The 17,583-nt window shown below is 32.6% G+C and overlaps 1 protein-coding gene across 1 annotated transcript; it reads left to right on the forward strand.

Moving 5' to 3' along the window:
• Nucleotides 1-561: 561 nt before the first annotated feature.
• Nucleotides 562-17,309, forward strand: LOC126809965 (ubiquitin carboxyl-terminal hydrolase 20). The gene is made up of 10 exons (XM_050534847.2): nt 562-602; nt 3,478-3,587; nt 4,079-4,198; nt 4,454-4,554; nt 5,238-5,377; nt 5,618-5,687; nt 5,991-6,104; nt 6,258-6,336; nt 6,859-7,483; nt 17,275-17,309. Exons 2-10 carry the CDS (start codon nt 3,495-3,497, stop codon nt 17,307-17,309), a joined length of 1,377 nt encoding a protein of 458 aa, XP_050390804.1. The 5' UTR covers nt 562-602; nt 3,478-3,494.
• The last annotated feature ends 274 nt before the right edge of the window (nt 17,310-17,583 follow it).

Here is a 17,583-nt window from a genome sequence, read left to right on the forward strand (position 1 = left end):
TCTTGGCCAATGCAGGGATCGAACACCCGACCTCCAGGCTAGCAGACCAGCGTCTTACCCACTGTGACTCCCCCGCGCCCACGCCCGCCCCGCCCAAGTCTTTAAAACACAGACTGACAATCAACACTCAATATTTTTTGATCGAAAAATTATAATTCTGCCCTCTCAATTTGCTGAAATATGAACTGGTTTCAACACAGGTTTAGGGGAAGCGAAGGCCGGTGATTTGCTATCTCAGCCTGGCGCAAGGAGGCTAGGCCCCCTTTGAATATTTCTGGTACCTCCGTCCGGTCATATGCCCTTCTCAGCCTCTCCTTTGATAAAACAAAAATAACACTGAGTAAATGTGATTTATGCCATACAATTAACAAGTGTGTACGAGTCAACTTATAGTTTTGGACGAGTCAACCAATGCCAGTGGACGACTTAGCTTCCATGTTTTTTTGTCATTTTAGAGACTTGTTAAGGTTGTCTACAAATCACAGTTGTTTCCCCCTGTATGGTGGCGCTAAGTGTAAGAAGTGATTGCTGAGTCGCCGAAGATATAAAATTTTATTGAAATTGCCGGCTCATTCTTTACTAAATCAGCTTTAAAATCGTTGGTAATTTATGATTAATATCATTTCATATTTACTCAATGTAGAAAACAGTTAGATCTATATGTTTGGAGTCTTCTATGACATTAAGTAGATTTCAAATACCGGTATTATTCATTTAACAATAACGTCATGACATGACTATTATTTAGTATTGAGAGAGAGAGAGAAATGGGGTTTAACTTTAACGTCCACTCGACACAAACTAGGTCATTTCGGGACTAACACATGGTTCAATTTTATTTCAATTATTCGCTTGCGCGTAGGGGGCTTTAGCAGTGGGAGGAAACCAAAGAAAACCCACGAGGTTGAATACTATAGGCGACCAAACTCTCAGTCTCATCAACTGGGGAATCGAAACCCTGTCAGTTTCAAGTCAATGACAGACCATATGATACAGCGCGCACATGCTAACCATTTGGCCATCCAACCCCCCTGTCATGACTATTGAACTTCAGAAGCAAAATTCACTTCTCCCTCGCCGCATGGATTTAAGTTCTGTTCTCAGTTGACAAGACTTTACACATTGACATTGGCATGATCAGTACTGGGGCATAGGGGGGTGGGGGGCAAGTGAGACTAGTGTCTTGGGGCCCCCCAACATTTATCTTAGTGTTGAGTGCATACAGACAAGATCAGAGGTTCTATAAGATGACCAAGAGGTTCTTGTACTACTTGCCCAGAATATGTAAATTTTCTGGGGGAGGACTTGAACCTATATGCTTTTTGGATTGAGTACAAGATCAACAGTCCTTCACATTTAAGGCGTTCTTGCACCACTCGACGCACCTTGACTTATCTTTGGGGGAGTCATTAAATACTCCCAGAAATTAGCTAAATTGCTCTCCTAACTAAATATTGAGATTCTTAAACTCATACTTTTGGTTTTTGTTTATTTTTAAAACTGCATACCTTTGTTTATAGCGACCGTCTCCTTCCACCTATGGTATAACTCGGGCTACCATAATTATTCACCAAACATATTGATCTTCATTTTCGTTCTGATATTGAATGCTAATATAAGTCTCGTTTATATACATGTATAATTGGATAGAAGTCTGAAATATGATGGAGAATATCCGCTGGAATGATAGAATGACATATGTTGTTTAAAATGTTTTCATGTACCGCTTGTCTCATTGCATTGATTATCGCTATCAGTATGTCAAGTATGCAACATTGGAGGGCAATACATGTAACCATGCCTAATCAGATATTTTTATTTCAAATTATGTTATCACCATTGGTCGTAGGAAACGTAAGTACATTTACGAGTTGAATAGTGACGATTCTCGAGTGAGAAAACAGTCCACCATTTGCTTCATATTAACGCCGCCAAAATGCTCTAAAGTGAACGAGTATAATGGAAGCATCTCATACAAATAAAATTGAAATTTATATTATTCTATTAGGGATTCAGATTCAGATCCCTGAAAATAACAATAGGCCTATTGTACACACAAAACATAAATGTATAGAAAATTAGCTGCTTTGGATGGGATTTGACGTGTAAATACTGAAAATATGCTGTGCAGTACGGTGTGCAAATCTGATCTTTGTCTTTGTAAATTGACCCAAAACTGGTAGGGCTGGCGGAAAATATCGATATTGTTGATAAGCGTTTGAAAATCGATAATCGATACAGTTTTAAAATATTGATTATCGCGCAATTATAGGTACTTCACTTGTAAGAAGTCCATAAAAATAATCCTTATCACTGTATTCTTTGCAACGCGTGCTTGGGCCTAGAACTGTAATTAAACAGAATAGTCATAATAAAACACAAGTACGTTTTGTGTTCTCACGGGCGGCGCCACCGGTGAGTAATGTTGGCCGCTTATGTCATGATGAGAGCCAATGGTTTCATGTAACATTCAGTTGTGCCCCTTATTTTGACTCTCCAATTCTTTCCCTTTATTAGTTTATCAAGGAATTTGCAAAGAAATGTTTGAAGAGGAAATAACTACATTTTACTCATTATTATTCAGGTCGTAAGCGACAAAGATATGGCGAGCGGTGGCGGTTCTGTCTTCCAAACGAAGTTGATCGAGTTTCTTTCTACACCTTGGTTTTGCTATGGAATGCTATTATTTTATTGTCAAATGTCAAATAAATGAAAAAAAATTCTACATGTATACAGAATGATATCACAACATAAACTAGCATATAATTCGTTATTCATGTACAAATTATGATTGTTTTCAAACCAATTGTATGTCAAAATAATTTGCCGATGTTATCGATTATTGATCGGCGGATGGTCGGCGATAATCAATACTTGAAACAGGATCGATTGCCAGCCCTAAAACTGGGCTTATGTATTATATAAAGATGGATGATTGGATGTTTTAATTATATCCGTACTTATTTTATAATAGGCCTGTCTGAGATATGAAAATGTTCTATGTTGTCTTTTTTATCACACATTTTTGGCAGATAAAATATTCCAGTTGACAGAAAAAAAATATAAACATTTTTGTATATAAAAATTATTATCCATTTTGACAGAAAAAATTTGTAAGCCAGTGTGAGTTTTGCTCCTCCATGTAAGAAAATGTAGAATTACTCAGTAATATACCATAATTAAGTAAGATGAGTTGTTTTTTATTTGAGCTTTTTTCACATATTTGAAATTGGGGGGAGTTTTTTTTATGGCTTCCATACCATTTCGTAAATGTGAAGGACTGGATGAAAAGTTGCATTAGATGAATGAGACAGGGAGATTCTTGTGTTTATCACCCAGAATGTACGGTACAGTTGTACCCCAGAATTCAGCAAATAAAACCCATTTTTCAAAATTTTCAGTGAGCAGAATGGACCCCGTAGCTTTTTCCTTAATTCATATACATGTATCATAACATTTGTATTTATTTCTTTTTAGTTGGATAAGAATGGAAAATGCCTTCTAGCAGTAACAGTAAAGTATCTAATTGTATCCATGTTGGTACAGTAGGAGATGTCAGCTGGGAACAGTTAAAACAAAAACAGGGCGTAAGACCTAATATTTTGTAATATGACACTGCCTGTAACACGGAAAATCCTTCAAAAATAACATTAAGCTGAGGCTAAAGTATTATGTTAATTATTGCGTTATTTAATTAGGTGAGATTATCAAATTCAGGCACCTGTTTTAATACTAAAGCTGAAAGAGATTTTCAATCAGTACCGATCTTGAACATTCTGTCAGGTTCATCAGATCATAAGAAAATCACACATATTCATTAGAAACATGTACCAGAAAAAATGCATTTTTGTACAAATATACGATACCCCATCAATATTCTTGATTGCATGGCAACCTGATGTAGGAGATTTGTAATGGTACATGTACCAGTTTGACTTTGAAAAGATTGAAAAAGAAAACACACCATAATTGAGTTTTGGGATTGTCTTTACAAGAAAATGAATAAAAGGTTGGTTAGATACAGTAGATATACGTTGTTGTTAATGCTATCTACATGTCACTATGCTATCAATTTTAGGTTGAAGAATGTGATTCATGTGATGCTCATCCACCTCATCTGTGGTTATGTCTGTATAAAGACTGTCACTATGTTGGTTGTGGCGAGAAGGTAGCAGACCACAGTTTGCATCATTATAAGGTATGTCACATAATGTACTCACCCCTTGACATCTTAATTTGTAACATTAGAGCTTACATTGTAATTTGTTCTTCCTGTCCAATGTTGAAAAATGGCTTCTAAAATTACCAGTTTTGGCTTAATCAGTGGTTAAATCCTTACAATTTATTGAGAAAAATACCCAGTATCAGTACTTTCAACTAGCTACCCATATCTTTTGATTATATATTGGGGTACACATTACTGTCATTATATAAATTTTTTTACATTTTTTAGGAAAGAAATCATAGTTTGACCATCAACTTGATGACTTTAAGAATATGGTGTAATTCCTGTGAATGTGAAGTTTTTCCAGATCATAATAATCCACCATTTTAGTAAGAGCAGAGTACTTCTTCAACTCACAATTATTTTTCAGTGAATTACCCATTTAGATAGTTTCCATTGCTATCCTCATTTTATAAATATTTTGGATAAAATGCCCATTTGCTATCAGGTTTGGGGTAATGGTAATAGAATCTAATCATTATATGTTTTGAAGTAATGGACATCTTATAAGTAATGGAAGATTCCAATAGTAATGTTCATCTTATAAGTAATGGAAGATTCCAATAGTAATGGTCATGTTATGATTAATGGAAGATTCCAAAAATAATGAGTGTTGGAAAAGTAATTATTTTCATTTAAAAAAAACAACAAAAAACATTTCAGTTACTCTCCAATTGAATTTTATTGTAAAAATCAATATTTCAAGTATGATGTGCCTAATATTTTGGCACCAAAAAGGTAAATTATGTATATCTGACACAAATCCTGCATACCACCATTAGAAATAAAAAAAAACAAACAGAAAATTTTAATTAGTTTCAACTGAACAACAGTCAAGAAAAATAACCTTTTCATTTTAATGTAAACTTAAAAAAAGGAGATTTCTTAATAGATGTAGATTATTATCAAAGATTAGTAAATGTGTAGAGGGTAATTATAAGAGTATAAAATCTATTTTTAAATAGTTCTTTCACTCTTATATATATAAAAATAAATGATTATTTAATTACAGTATAAGTGGCAATGGCCAGACAACACCTATTAATACAACTAAATCAGGAGATAATTCTAATGACAGCTCACCACAAAGAAGTTTTTCTAACTATGAAGACTCAGAATCTGATTTGGATGATGAAACTATTAAACCAAGAGGTTTGTTATTCAGCATTTATGCAATTCAATCTTTTCCTGTCAGATAGTGAAGCGTTTCTGACTATCGTTAGTATTCTGCAGCAAGTATGGCATCTTTTATAGAGTTTACTTTGAGTTAATAATCAAAGGTGAGGTATAATTACTTACTGATTTCAATATTGTAAAAGTTTGTGGAGTAATGAAATGCAAGTCGTTTTGTGATTTACGGTGCCAGACATAAAATTATGTTTACTTTTACAGGATTAACTGGTTTACAGAATCTTGGTAATACATGTTATATGAATGCTGCTTTACAAGCTTTATCTAATTGGTAAGTTTAAAATATTTAATTATAGTCCTATATTCATTTCACAGATAAGACGGTCATGCTCTTCTATTCTTAACATAGTTGCAAATTAACTTGTAAGTCCATGATGTGAATGTAAGGATCACAGTTCACTGTTGTCTCTTTTATGTTCTGAAAAATATGTGATGTTAATCCCAAAGTGACATATTCAAAGTACAGGCTGGTTATTCTCTTTCACAAATTCTGCTTATTAAGTTAGTTATCCATAGATTAACATGGTAAAAATCTCTTTGCCTTTAGATTTAATTAATTTTCATTTTATTTCAGTCCACCATTAACCAGATTCTTTTTAGATTGTTCCGGATGTGTAAGACCAGAAAAAACACCTCATTTATCACGAAACTATTTGCGTCTTATTACAGAACTATGGCATAAAAAGAGGTTTGTTTTATTCGTGTTGTTATCTGATAGATAGTTTTTGATAGATAATAAAGATAGTCGTTATACGTTTGACGGCCTCCATTTTATCTTACATACGTAGAATAAAGTTGAGTTGTGAAGATAATTTTTGTAATTGTGTTGTTTATTTTACAGACCTAGTTATGTTGTACCAAGTGGAGTTGTAAATGGTATTAAAGTTGTCCATCCGATGTTTAGAGGATGTACTCAGCAGGTAAAATATTTCAACATTTTCGGAACTTTCAAATTCGTATAGATATCTTTGTAATGTGATATGTGTATAATAGTCCAAAACTGTAATACAAATTGGATTATTAGGGAATACTGGCTTGGTTATTATAAGTTCACTGCTATGGAAAACAAATGCTGGTGTTTAATCATGCCTGTCACAAACAAAAAGCACTTAATGTGCTCACTTGTGTGCCAGGCATCTCATTTTTGGTAACAAGTTCGACTCGATCTAAAATACCCTGTGATTTCCAGCAAGCTTCATTAAGTTGAGGTCATGAACAGCTGAGAGAGAAACATTGCTTGAAAGGTGAATGGCCTAAATGGGTCATTTTCTTAGGCCTAAGTCAAAATATTGCCTCTAAATATTCCTGCCAAGTTTCATCAAATTCTGTTCACAAACGGCCTAGAAATAAGACTTTAGATGAACTGTCCACCAAAAAAGAAGGGTGACTGCAAGCCATGCTTATTTGAATATAGAAATTGATGTTGTTTTGTTGTGTTATAGGACACACAAGAGTTTTTACGATGTTTTATGGATCAACTTCATGAAGAATTAAAACAACCAATTTGTGATAATGAAGAAGAAGAAGACGACATCACCGACAATACACAACTGCCTGTAAATTATTCCACAACAACAACATCTAAAGAACGCAAGCCATCCACAGATTCTGGTAGCAGCCAATCAGATTGTGAATACGAAACATGTGACTCTGGTTTGAGTAGTGAACGTAACTCCGGTGATCATAATTTCTCTGAAGATGAAGGTAGTGATGGTAATGAAATAACACGACAAAATTTGAACAAACATGGTCGGGATAAAAACCGCCATAATGTGCGCTCAATCTATGATAACTCAGACATTTCTGTTGCTAATGTAAAGGACACAAAAGAAACAGCTAATTTGTTAGCCAAAGGTCAAGGTGAACTTCGGAAAAAACATCTGAATAAAAGTGAATCTGGTGAATTTATTGATGCAGTATCAGATCTGGGATCATCGACATCAAGTTTAAGGTCATCAAAAGCAAGTATTATTGGGAAGCAGACGCAGCATGGAGCTGGCGGTGATAAAAGTCAATCAGTTAAAACTCATCATCAACCAAATACCACAACCAAAGGTATTTATATTGGTAAAAATTTAAGATCTCTTTTCCAACATGTAATTACACAATCTTGGCTAAAAACATGTAAAAATATAAATTGATAAATTACATTTCATACAATGAAATAGAAACAGTATTTCATTATTTGTTCTTTTACAAATAAATACAATCATAATAACCCATGTACAATACACTGCCATATATAACATAATCCCCCTTTCTATTCCCCAGAATTCAGGAAAAATTGATATTCCCATGTACAATACTCTGGTACAATTAACCATTCATCACCAAGTAGTACTGGTATTAAAGGAGAATGCTATAGTAAAAGTTTAATTTTACCATTTACTTGGTTGATTGTTTAACAGATTTCAGAATTATTTTTTTCAAAAAAAAAGTTTTAGTAACAAATAACGTTAAAAAACACTTTCGGATTTCAGCAATAACAGAACACCCGACAATTAATGAGCTGAAGCTAAATCACGTGACATGACATAAGAGGCGACTCGTGTGTAGCAGTCGCTGTATATTTCAATATGGCATCAGGAGAAGGCATGTTTTATTATAAAGTGTACCAGTGGGTATCTAACAAATGTAATGGTTTTATTAGAAAAGAGTTTTTAAATATTTTTCTTATCTTCAAAATCAGCATATATTGAACATATAAAATACTTAATACCAGGTTTATTGATGTATTTTTTTTATTAAAAAAGGTTACAAATATTTTAATGAATTACATCATTTAAGACAGACATTTTTCCCATCATTTTTTATCAAGATTTTAGAATACACTGAAATAACATTTGTTTTAAAATTTTTAATTTATTTTTGTATAATTATAATGGCAAGTGTATCTTCTTTAAAATTAAAACAGACTTAAAAATATACTGATGAGAAAAATAACAAGTTCCGAAAATTGAATTGTTCAAACCCCAGTGAAAATTTGACTAGTCTGTCCATCGACTACATCATTGAAGTGGTCTTACATTTGTTTTGTAAACTTTGTATTTTTACGTCACGTGGAAATAAATTTGTCCATTTGTGGAATGGCTGTTTATGTTTTAGTATATGCCATTTAAAAAAAGCAGGAAAATGGTTTGGAAAATCAAATTTCCATGCTTATATATTGCTAACGTTTCGTCCAATTGATGTCTGTCCAGTTTTAGCGAAACGTTAGCATTATTTTAATATTTCTTTTCGGCTTCATATTACGTGATAGAATTTGAATAACCGCTGCAAACGAAGCGTGAATGTAGTCTCGATCTTCCACACAGGATACGGATAATTTGAGACAGGCAGTCGATTGATTATGCCATTTTTACAGTTGTCTGTCCGAAAATGTTAACGTTAGCACTCTTGATACGTTAGCTGCACTAATTCGCCTTTCACGGCGTTATTTACTCAAAATATATCACGTTTTTTACAGCCTTTAGAAAAGAAAACCGGCTATCCGATTCCCGATGCATAAACATGGCGGTCAGCATTCTCGCCTTATTCACTCGATCAAAATGACTTTGACCCCCGCAAAAAAGTGCTAACGTGTCAGTTGTCAGACCGATTAAATAAACCGTCTGTCCTTACGTAACGTTAGCACCTGCTTTTGAAATACTTTTTGTCCGATTTTAAATTTAAAACAAGCCCAAGGGTAGAAATACTATACAATTTATTAATACCTTTCGTTGCGGACTATTTTTATTTTTAGATCAAAACAATAATTCAAGTAATACAGTTATTTATAAAATGTCCACGTCTGTCCTTATGTAACGTTAGCAACAGTTGCATGCCCGATAAATGTTTAAATTTTAGGTTATTAAAATATATGATTATATTTTATTATATTAATCTTAAATTCTGAATATTATGCTTTATTTAGCACGTAAAAAATCTCAGTAACTTCTTACATCAACACTAGCTAGAAATAGAAATTTTCTTCAAACTTTAGTGCTAATGTTACAAATCTGCCAGAATGTCTGTCCACATGTAACATTAGCAATGCAATTAATTTTTAAATTAAAAATTAATTTGTTAATCATATCCCATGAAACTTCAGATTTAGATAATGTATTATTACATTAAACTTTTGAAGAAAATTATTAATATATATAAGCAACAGTTAATATCTGAAAGGAAAATAAATGTGCCATGCGTCTGTCCAATTCAAAAGAGACATTTTATATTTACTAAAATGGTCATCTTTACTGTCTTATGACCCAAAAATAATAGCATCTTCATTCATTTAACATAATTCAATGTATATTCTACCTATAGAGATTGCTATTTATATGAAATAGCATTGTTTGCATTTGATATAATTTCATCTAGACTGATACGATTAAAAAAATTTCATAATGTTAGGTATAATGTTCAATAAAAAAAATATTTTGCAAAAAATTATCTTTTTTAAAATATATTTTGGAAGAATATGTATCAACCTTCCCTGAGACAGGGATTTTGTAAGAGGAATTGGAATTTCATAATTCAGTTGGGATTGGGAACCTACTGTATGGTACACTTTAAAAAAAAACATGCCAGAAAGTGACAGCTTGTCAGACATTGATTTCACCCCGAATATTCTTCCCAATCAGTACGAGCCAATTAGAAAATCACATACTGTCGGCTATATATCAGATGTAACCTCATTCAGATCATGATCCAAGTGATTCACACATTTAACGCTAATAATGGAAGGAAGGAGTTACAATGCATACAAATAAAGATCAATAAGTAAAAATGACATTATTGCTGACACAAATAAATAACCTTTAACTCTCATAATTACATGTACCAAATGTCCAAGCTCCAATATACTTAGAGTTGACAGATGTGTCTCAGATTTTTTATATAATTTATATTGAACATGGATGTAATCATGGACCATATTATTTTTAACCTACCGGCAAAGATCCTAAAACCACCAATGTCTCTGCCTCTTTAATATATTGTCTGGGCTATCTTTTCGGATGACTGACGAGGAATACCTAATCAGCATATTTTCAATCGTTTTTAAAAATATGTCTTGTATTAATGCATGTAGTTTGTAATAAAGCTGTGTTAATTTAAATTTATTTAAAGGTAAAAGAAAAAAGAATATACAGTATCAAAGTGTTATATCAGATACGTTTGATGGTAGAATATTAAGTTCTGTTCAGTGTTTAACTTGTGAAAGGGTATGTATTAGATGTATTGGAGAAAAACGTTAAACTTCAGAATTTGAAAGAATATATCCACAGTAACATGTAACAGACTTAGAATTGAACACTTTAAATAAATAAGATTAAAGCACTTCACATTGCTATCTAATTTATAACACCAAACAATTATTAGAATTGTCAGACTTAGTAAAGGATATCATGTGAGTAGAATTATTTTGTAGTCCTATGTGCTGAACCTGTTTCAGCTGTTGTGATATTGGTTGAGATATTTTCGTAATAAATAGAGTTAAGTTGTTGCGTGATATTCTCATGTTTACTAAAGAATCTAACTTATAATGATGTTCAGTCATATTACCTGGTTTTCAAAATCTTAGAGCACTGCTTAGGCCTATTATTAATGCTTGAAACTGTTCCAGTTTTTGCCAAGATATTTTGTTGTTACCAGATATTTTAATGTGGTTTATTTACAATCTTTATGTTTTCATTTTCTTTTAGATATCGACAACAAAAGAAACATTTCAAGATTTAAGTTTACCTATACCAAGTCGAGATCATTTACAGTTGTTACATACAAGCCAATCAGGTCTATCTGGAGCTGTTGTACCTAAAGGTGGTGCATGTGGTGAGGTCAACCCAGGATGGATTACTTGGGTTCTTTCTTGGATGAAAAGGTATTTATAGTCTAAAATTGTCAGTAATATTTCACGCTTTGCAGAAGGCCAAATAAAAAATGTTCTTGTTTTCAGATACTCCATCACTTATAAAAGAGCCGAAGGCCTGTTTTTAGTTCAATAAACAAAAATGATCTCATTAATTGCCACGTGTAAAAATTTGACAGTCAGAAATGATACATGGGATAATCATACATTCAACAGCAAAATAATATAAATGTAGTGACTTCAAACAAGATGTTTATGAGAAGCCATTTAGCCCTGTAGTGATAAGTTGACAAAAATAAAAACCTCCCTCCCGCATCAGAAATTTTGGTAAGGATCATCTGAGAACCACAATTGTTTTTTCTTACGGCCTAATACAGTGGACAGGCTGCTGATCATATTTCTCACGCTGTTTTTTAACGAGTTCTGCATAGGAAAAATCCCAATCTCATGGGTTTTCTCCAACTGCTAAAGAACCTTAGGCGCAAACGATTTATGGAAAGAAAATTAAACCATATGTTAGTCCCGAAATGACCTAGTTTGTGTCGAGTGGACGTTAAACCCCATTTCTCTCCTTCTCTCTATAGGAAAAATCAAATTGGTTATGTTTATACATCTTAACTGCAGAAAGCTGATGTCTTCTACAAACCAGAACGTCACAACCATGAAATAAATGATATGTAGATTAACTAACTCTTGAATTTGAGACGTTAAATTTTTTTTTTATTTTCAGTTTTTTCACTGGACCAACTATTTCACTACAGGACTGTTTGGCAGCATTTTTCTCAGCTGATGAACTGAAGGGTGATAATATGTATAGCTGTGAAAAATGTAAAAAGTAAGTTCAAATCTGACATTCATCATACAGTATGAACATGTCAGTTTACCCTGTTTTATATATACCTATACAATAACCTAAAAATTGTGTCTATAGACTGCACTATATGGTCTATATTCCTACACTTAAATAATAGTCCTTCTTACCATGATGGGACGTTGGATGGCTGAATGGTTAGCACGTGGGCGCTGTACCATAAGGCCTGTCATTGAGTCAACTGGCGTGGTTTCGAACCCCCGGTTGTACGTGACAAGGAGTAAGGTCGTCTGTCGAACCTTGTGGGTTTTCTCCGGGTCCTCCGGTTTCCTCCCACTGCTAAAGACCCCAACGCGCAAGCTAATTATTGAAATAAAATTAAACCATATGTTAGTCCCAAAATGACCTAGTTTGTGTCGAGTGGACGTTAAACCCCATTTTTCTCTCTCTCTCTCTTACCATGATTATCAATTAATATATCTATTTGATTTTTAGGTTAAGAAATGGCTTAAAATATTCAAGAGTTCTAGAGTTGCCCGAGGTAAGATATCATTTTAAAAAGCCACAAGGACTGATATTGAAGATATATGGGATAAGGATTTCTAATTGAACGAATTGTATGTTAACTTATTCAATCTCCTAGATAGTTTGAAATCTAGTTTGAACATACAAGAGCCCCCTGCAAATACCACAAAGAAATGGCTGATCACCATTAAATAATGAACAGAAATCAAATATTATAATGAACCCATCTTCATACACTGATATTCAATTTGTAGAAATGTAGAATTGTTTCTCTTATAGCATTGAAAAATTGATTGTATTTGTTCATGATAAAAGAACAAAGCTAAAAGAAATGTTATTATTCAATCTTTTTGCAGATACTGTGTATCCATTTAAAAAGATTTCGACATGAATTCTACTCCTCTAAGATTGGTGCCTATGTTGCCTTTCCGTTGGAAGGTTTGGATATGAAGCATTACCTACACAAAGGTATGTATATTAATTTAATGTATCTGTATCTTGAAAACCTTTGGTTTTTGGTTAAACGTTGACTACAAAAAAAAACAACAGATAAATCTTGGTAATGGATTGATATTAAATTGACCAGTTGCTTGCACAACCTTATATAAATATATACCTTTAGGAATTTTGGTGGGTTTGGGGATTTATTTCAGTTTAAGAAAAGATATTTCCATCCAAACTCATTATTTCCATACTCTTATTAAATTTATGATGAAAATTTATCCAAGTAGATAATGACAATGGTTGATATATTTGTAGATTGTAATAATGAAGTAACAACATATGATTTAACTGCTGTTATATGTCATCATGGTACAGCAGGTGGTCAGTATATTTATATTATTATCTTTTAAATACTGTGATTCACACATTGATTGATAGTCCAGAATGTTTGGCGTTGTTGGAATTGCTTTGTGGTCCGAGTATAAAACATTTGATCAACATTTTTATACACTGGCAGTTATTGTTTACACATAACTGTTGCCTATCAAACCGTCTACAAAATTTCTATTGGTCAGAGTTCAACATTGCAGGGAATATGATAAGCGGTATCGCATCGCAATTTGCTAAACAAAAACGACGTAAGTGCAAAGCAAATATTAAATTAGCAGAAAATTATCAAATTTAAGGGAATCTGCGAATCAAGTTTTTTGTCTCAAACTAAGCGTGAAAAAATGTTTAACAAACGTGATTTACCGTTCCACTGCATACGTACATTTTAATCCCCTTGATGTTGCTCGATGAGATTAAAAGTAGTCAAAGATTAGTCAATAAACTAATTGTAAGCTAACATTTTAACAGTCATTCAGTTTACGATCTAACTACTTTGTGACTAAAATGGCACTTGGTTCATTTTGGCAGGAAAAAAAGTCACGTGGACAAATAACAACAACATAGCGACAATGTATGGATTGCATACGGGTATCGAACTGTCGATGCTACTATGTAATTTTGAAATATCGTTTTATAAGGAAGACAAACAAATGTTTCGACATCACAAACTTTTCTTATCACAGATATTTTGCTTTCATTTTCTGCCGTGTAAATGAAGACATACTAATTTTGCATTCTATCGTGTTACGAAAAACCTGATTTTCTAGGAATATTACGGATGTAAATATGTAGAAATTATGGCCTATAAAATTTACTTATTTGCTACTCAATCAAGAGTAACTGCTAATCAATTTTCAGATTGATCAGCACTTATTTTTTAAATATCCAATATCTTATCATATACCCTGCTATAGTGAATATCTTTCAAATTTATAGGGATTAATCATAAAGATCACCTCTCCCCCCCCCCCCCCACACACACACACACCCCCATCACATCCCTATCAGTTTACAATATTACATTCAAATTTTAAATTTATGAAATCTTGTGAGATCTTATTTTCTTCTTGATCATAGCATGGACAACTTTGCCGCTCGTGGGCTATGATCCAGTCTCTACACCTATTCCATATTTCTATATAGTATAATTATTATATTATTTGATGTTTAAAGGTGGTCATTATACAGCGTATTGTTTAAACTATATAAATGAAAAATGGTATGAATTTGATGATCAAGTTGTAACAGAAGTTGATATACAACAAGTAGTTAATTGTGAAGCATATGTTCTATTCTATAGGTAAGTAATTCGACAGAGTTCGTAAACTTTGCAGTATTGTTAACACTTTTAGCTGCTAAGAAAGATTGAAAGAAGGTCCAAAAATCCTGTTGAAGTGAAAACCATTTATCCAGTAAAAATCAGTTATTTTAGACTGAAATATTTAATTTGTTGATATTTTATAGGAAGAGAAATGATAAGATGCATGCTTTACGCCAGAAAGCCATGGAATTAATGGAAGCTAAGGAGGTAAATGTTTAATCTATGTTATAATAATTGAAATACACAAGTCAAATCATTCTCATGTAATTAAGGAAATATGCTTCATGATAAATGGACTGACTTGTACAAATAGATAGCTAAATCATTATTATTATTGTTTTCATCTAACCAAAAAAAAGATGTCAATGTGAAATGAATAGAAATAATTATTAACTTCAAATGGTCAGAATTGATTGTTTGGATCAGAAGTATGTTTAAATCTATTTGGTTTTAAACTCTTTACATAACTATATTATAATCAACTATCGGGGGTTGGGTGACCGAATGGTTTGACCTGTGTACTTTACACCATAAGGTCTGTCATTGAGTTAAGTGGTGTGGTTTCAATTCCAGCTTCTACATGACAAGGGGTAGGGTCGCATGTCCAGCCTCTTGGGTTTTCTCCCACTGCTAAGACCAAACTATTGAAATAAAATTGCACCAAGGTTCTATCAAGTGGATATTAATCCCAATTTCTCTCTCTCTCATATTACCAACTATCATCAATAAATTACTCATCTGTTATATATTCAGCTTCAATTTGTATAAATCATACATCTTTTCTTTTAGCCAAGTTTGATGCAGTTTTTTGTATCCAAACAATGGATTAGTAAATTTAATACGTTTGCTGAACCAGGTCCAATAACTAACAATGATTTCCTTTGTTCTCATGGAGGTAAGCATAGTGTTCTCATAATATCTTCTCATTTAGAGTTAAATCACTGCAACTTGTTTTCAGGTATAATACAACAGATTGAAGGAACAGAATTCATTAACTTTACTGCTCGGTGTCCGACCACAATTTGTTTTATAAAAACAGTTGTTATTGGATATCTGAATTTTTATACGCCCACATTTTCATGTGGATGTATATTGTCATTTCCCCTGTCCAGACATCCGTCTGTCCCTAAACAATTGTTTGTGGACACTCTACAGGTCACAATTCTTATCCAATTTTGACGAAACTTGAAATATAGGTCTATCTCCAAAAGATTTCGGTTCCTTTCGATATTGGCATGTATTGGATTGAAATTTCATGGATTATGGCCCCTGATTGTACGAAAAATCACGTTTTTAGCTTGTGGACACTCTAGGAACACAATTTTGATCCGATTTTGATGAAACTTGAAATACATCTTTATAACCCAAAGATCTTGGTTCCTTTCGATATTCACGCACATCGGATCGTAACTTCCTGAATTATGGGCCTTGATTGTACACAAAATCGTGTTTTTAGCTTGTCTGATTTAAAAAAACGTTTGAATATATAACTGTTACACCCTAGTGTTTTATTGTGCAGTTTTAATGAGATGTTTAGTTATGTAAAAGAAAGACCTATACCAAACTAATTAAAATATATAATCTTTATTTTGTATTTATGGTTCTGATATTCTACACTCCATAAGATTTAAACTATATTCAGAACAACTGCTATTCAGATGGCTAAATAAGATTTAAACTATATTCAGAACAACTGCTATTCAGATGGCTAACTTCGACTGCATATAACACTGACCGTAATTCAGTAGACGGTGTTATGATGTGATTTGAATGGCTGTGTTATCATTGTGGTCTTACATATAACAAAGAAAAAGATAAATTGATAAAACTTGTAAAAAGTTATGTAACTAAAATTGAGTCTAGTAAAATATTAATTATTGAATATAAACAAAAAACTTAGTTAATCATGTAGTTTGAGATTGAAATATATTATTTGATTTATTATATATTATTTAGGAATACCACCAAATCTAGTTGATCATGTAGTTAAAAATAAAATATATTATCAGATTTATTATATATTTTTTAGGAGTACCATGTAATGTAGTTGATCATTTAGTTTGAGAACAAAATTTATTCTGTAACTACATGCAAATACAAGCAAATATCATTGAATACAGTCATTGAATAACCTATGATTGTATTCAATAGCTTGTACACATACTACTTTTGTCCATAATGACATCACTTTCAGAATTAGTCAAACTGTAATGACGTCACCACTAGCAACCACAATTTTTGTGAAGAAAGGGCAGAACCTATGATGAATTTTAACTTTATTGGTGATTTTGTTTTTGATAATCTGGATAGTACAGTGTATTTTGAGATTTAATGTAGTTATAGAATAAAAACAGAACTCAATGACCATTGAATACCGCTCGGGTTATTCAATGGTTCACTTGAGTGTATCCCTGCCATAGGGATACACTCTCTTGAACCATTGAATAACCCGAGCGATATTTAATGGTCATTGAGTTCTATCTATTATATGATTTGTTTTATTTTATATTTTATAGGATTACTACCTAATCTAGATGATGATGTAGTTTGAGAATAAAATACATTATATATTTTATTATATATTTTATAGGAGTACCGCCTAATCTAGTTGATCATGTAGAAGATTTAGTTGTTCCTCTTAGTCAATCTATGTGGGAATATCTATATAACAGGTTAGTTATTTATCTCTTCAATCTATCTTCATGGTGGTCGTCGATTACATCTCAAGATTGTAAAATAAAGTTCTGTCAAATATTCTAAATTCTCTCTGCTTAGTAACACGGACAACATGTGGAGTAATACAATAAATAATTTTCATATATAAC

The sequence above is a fragment of the Patella vulgata genome, chromosome 1, assembly GCF_932274485.2.
Source record: "Patella vulgata chromosome 1, xgPatVulg1.2, whole genome shotgun sequence".
NCBI classification, from domain to species: Eukaryota; Metazoa; Mollusca; class Gastropoda; family Patellidae; genus Patella; species Patella vulgata.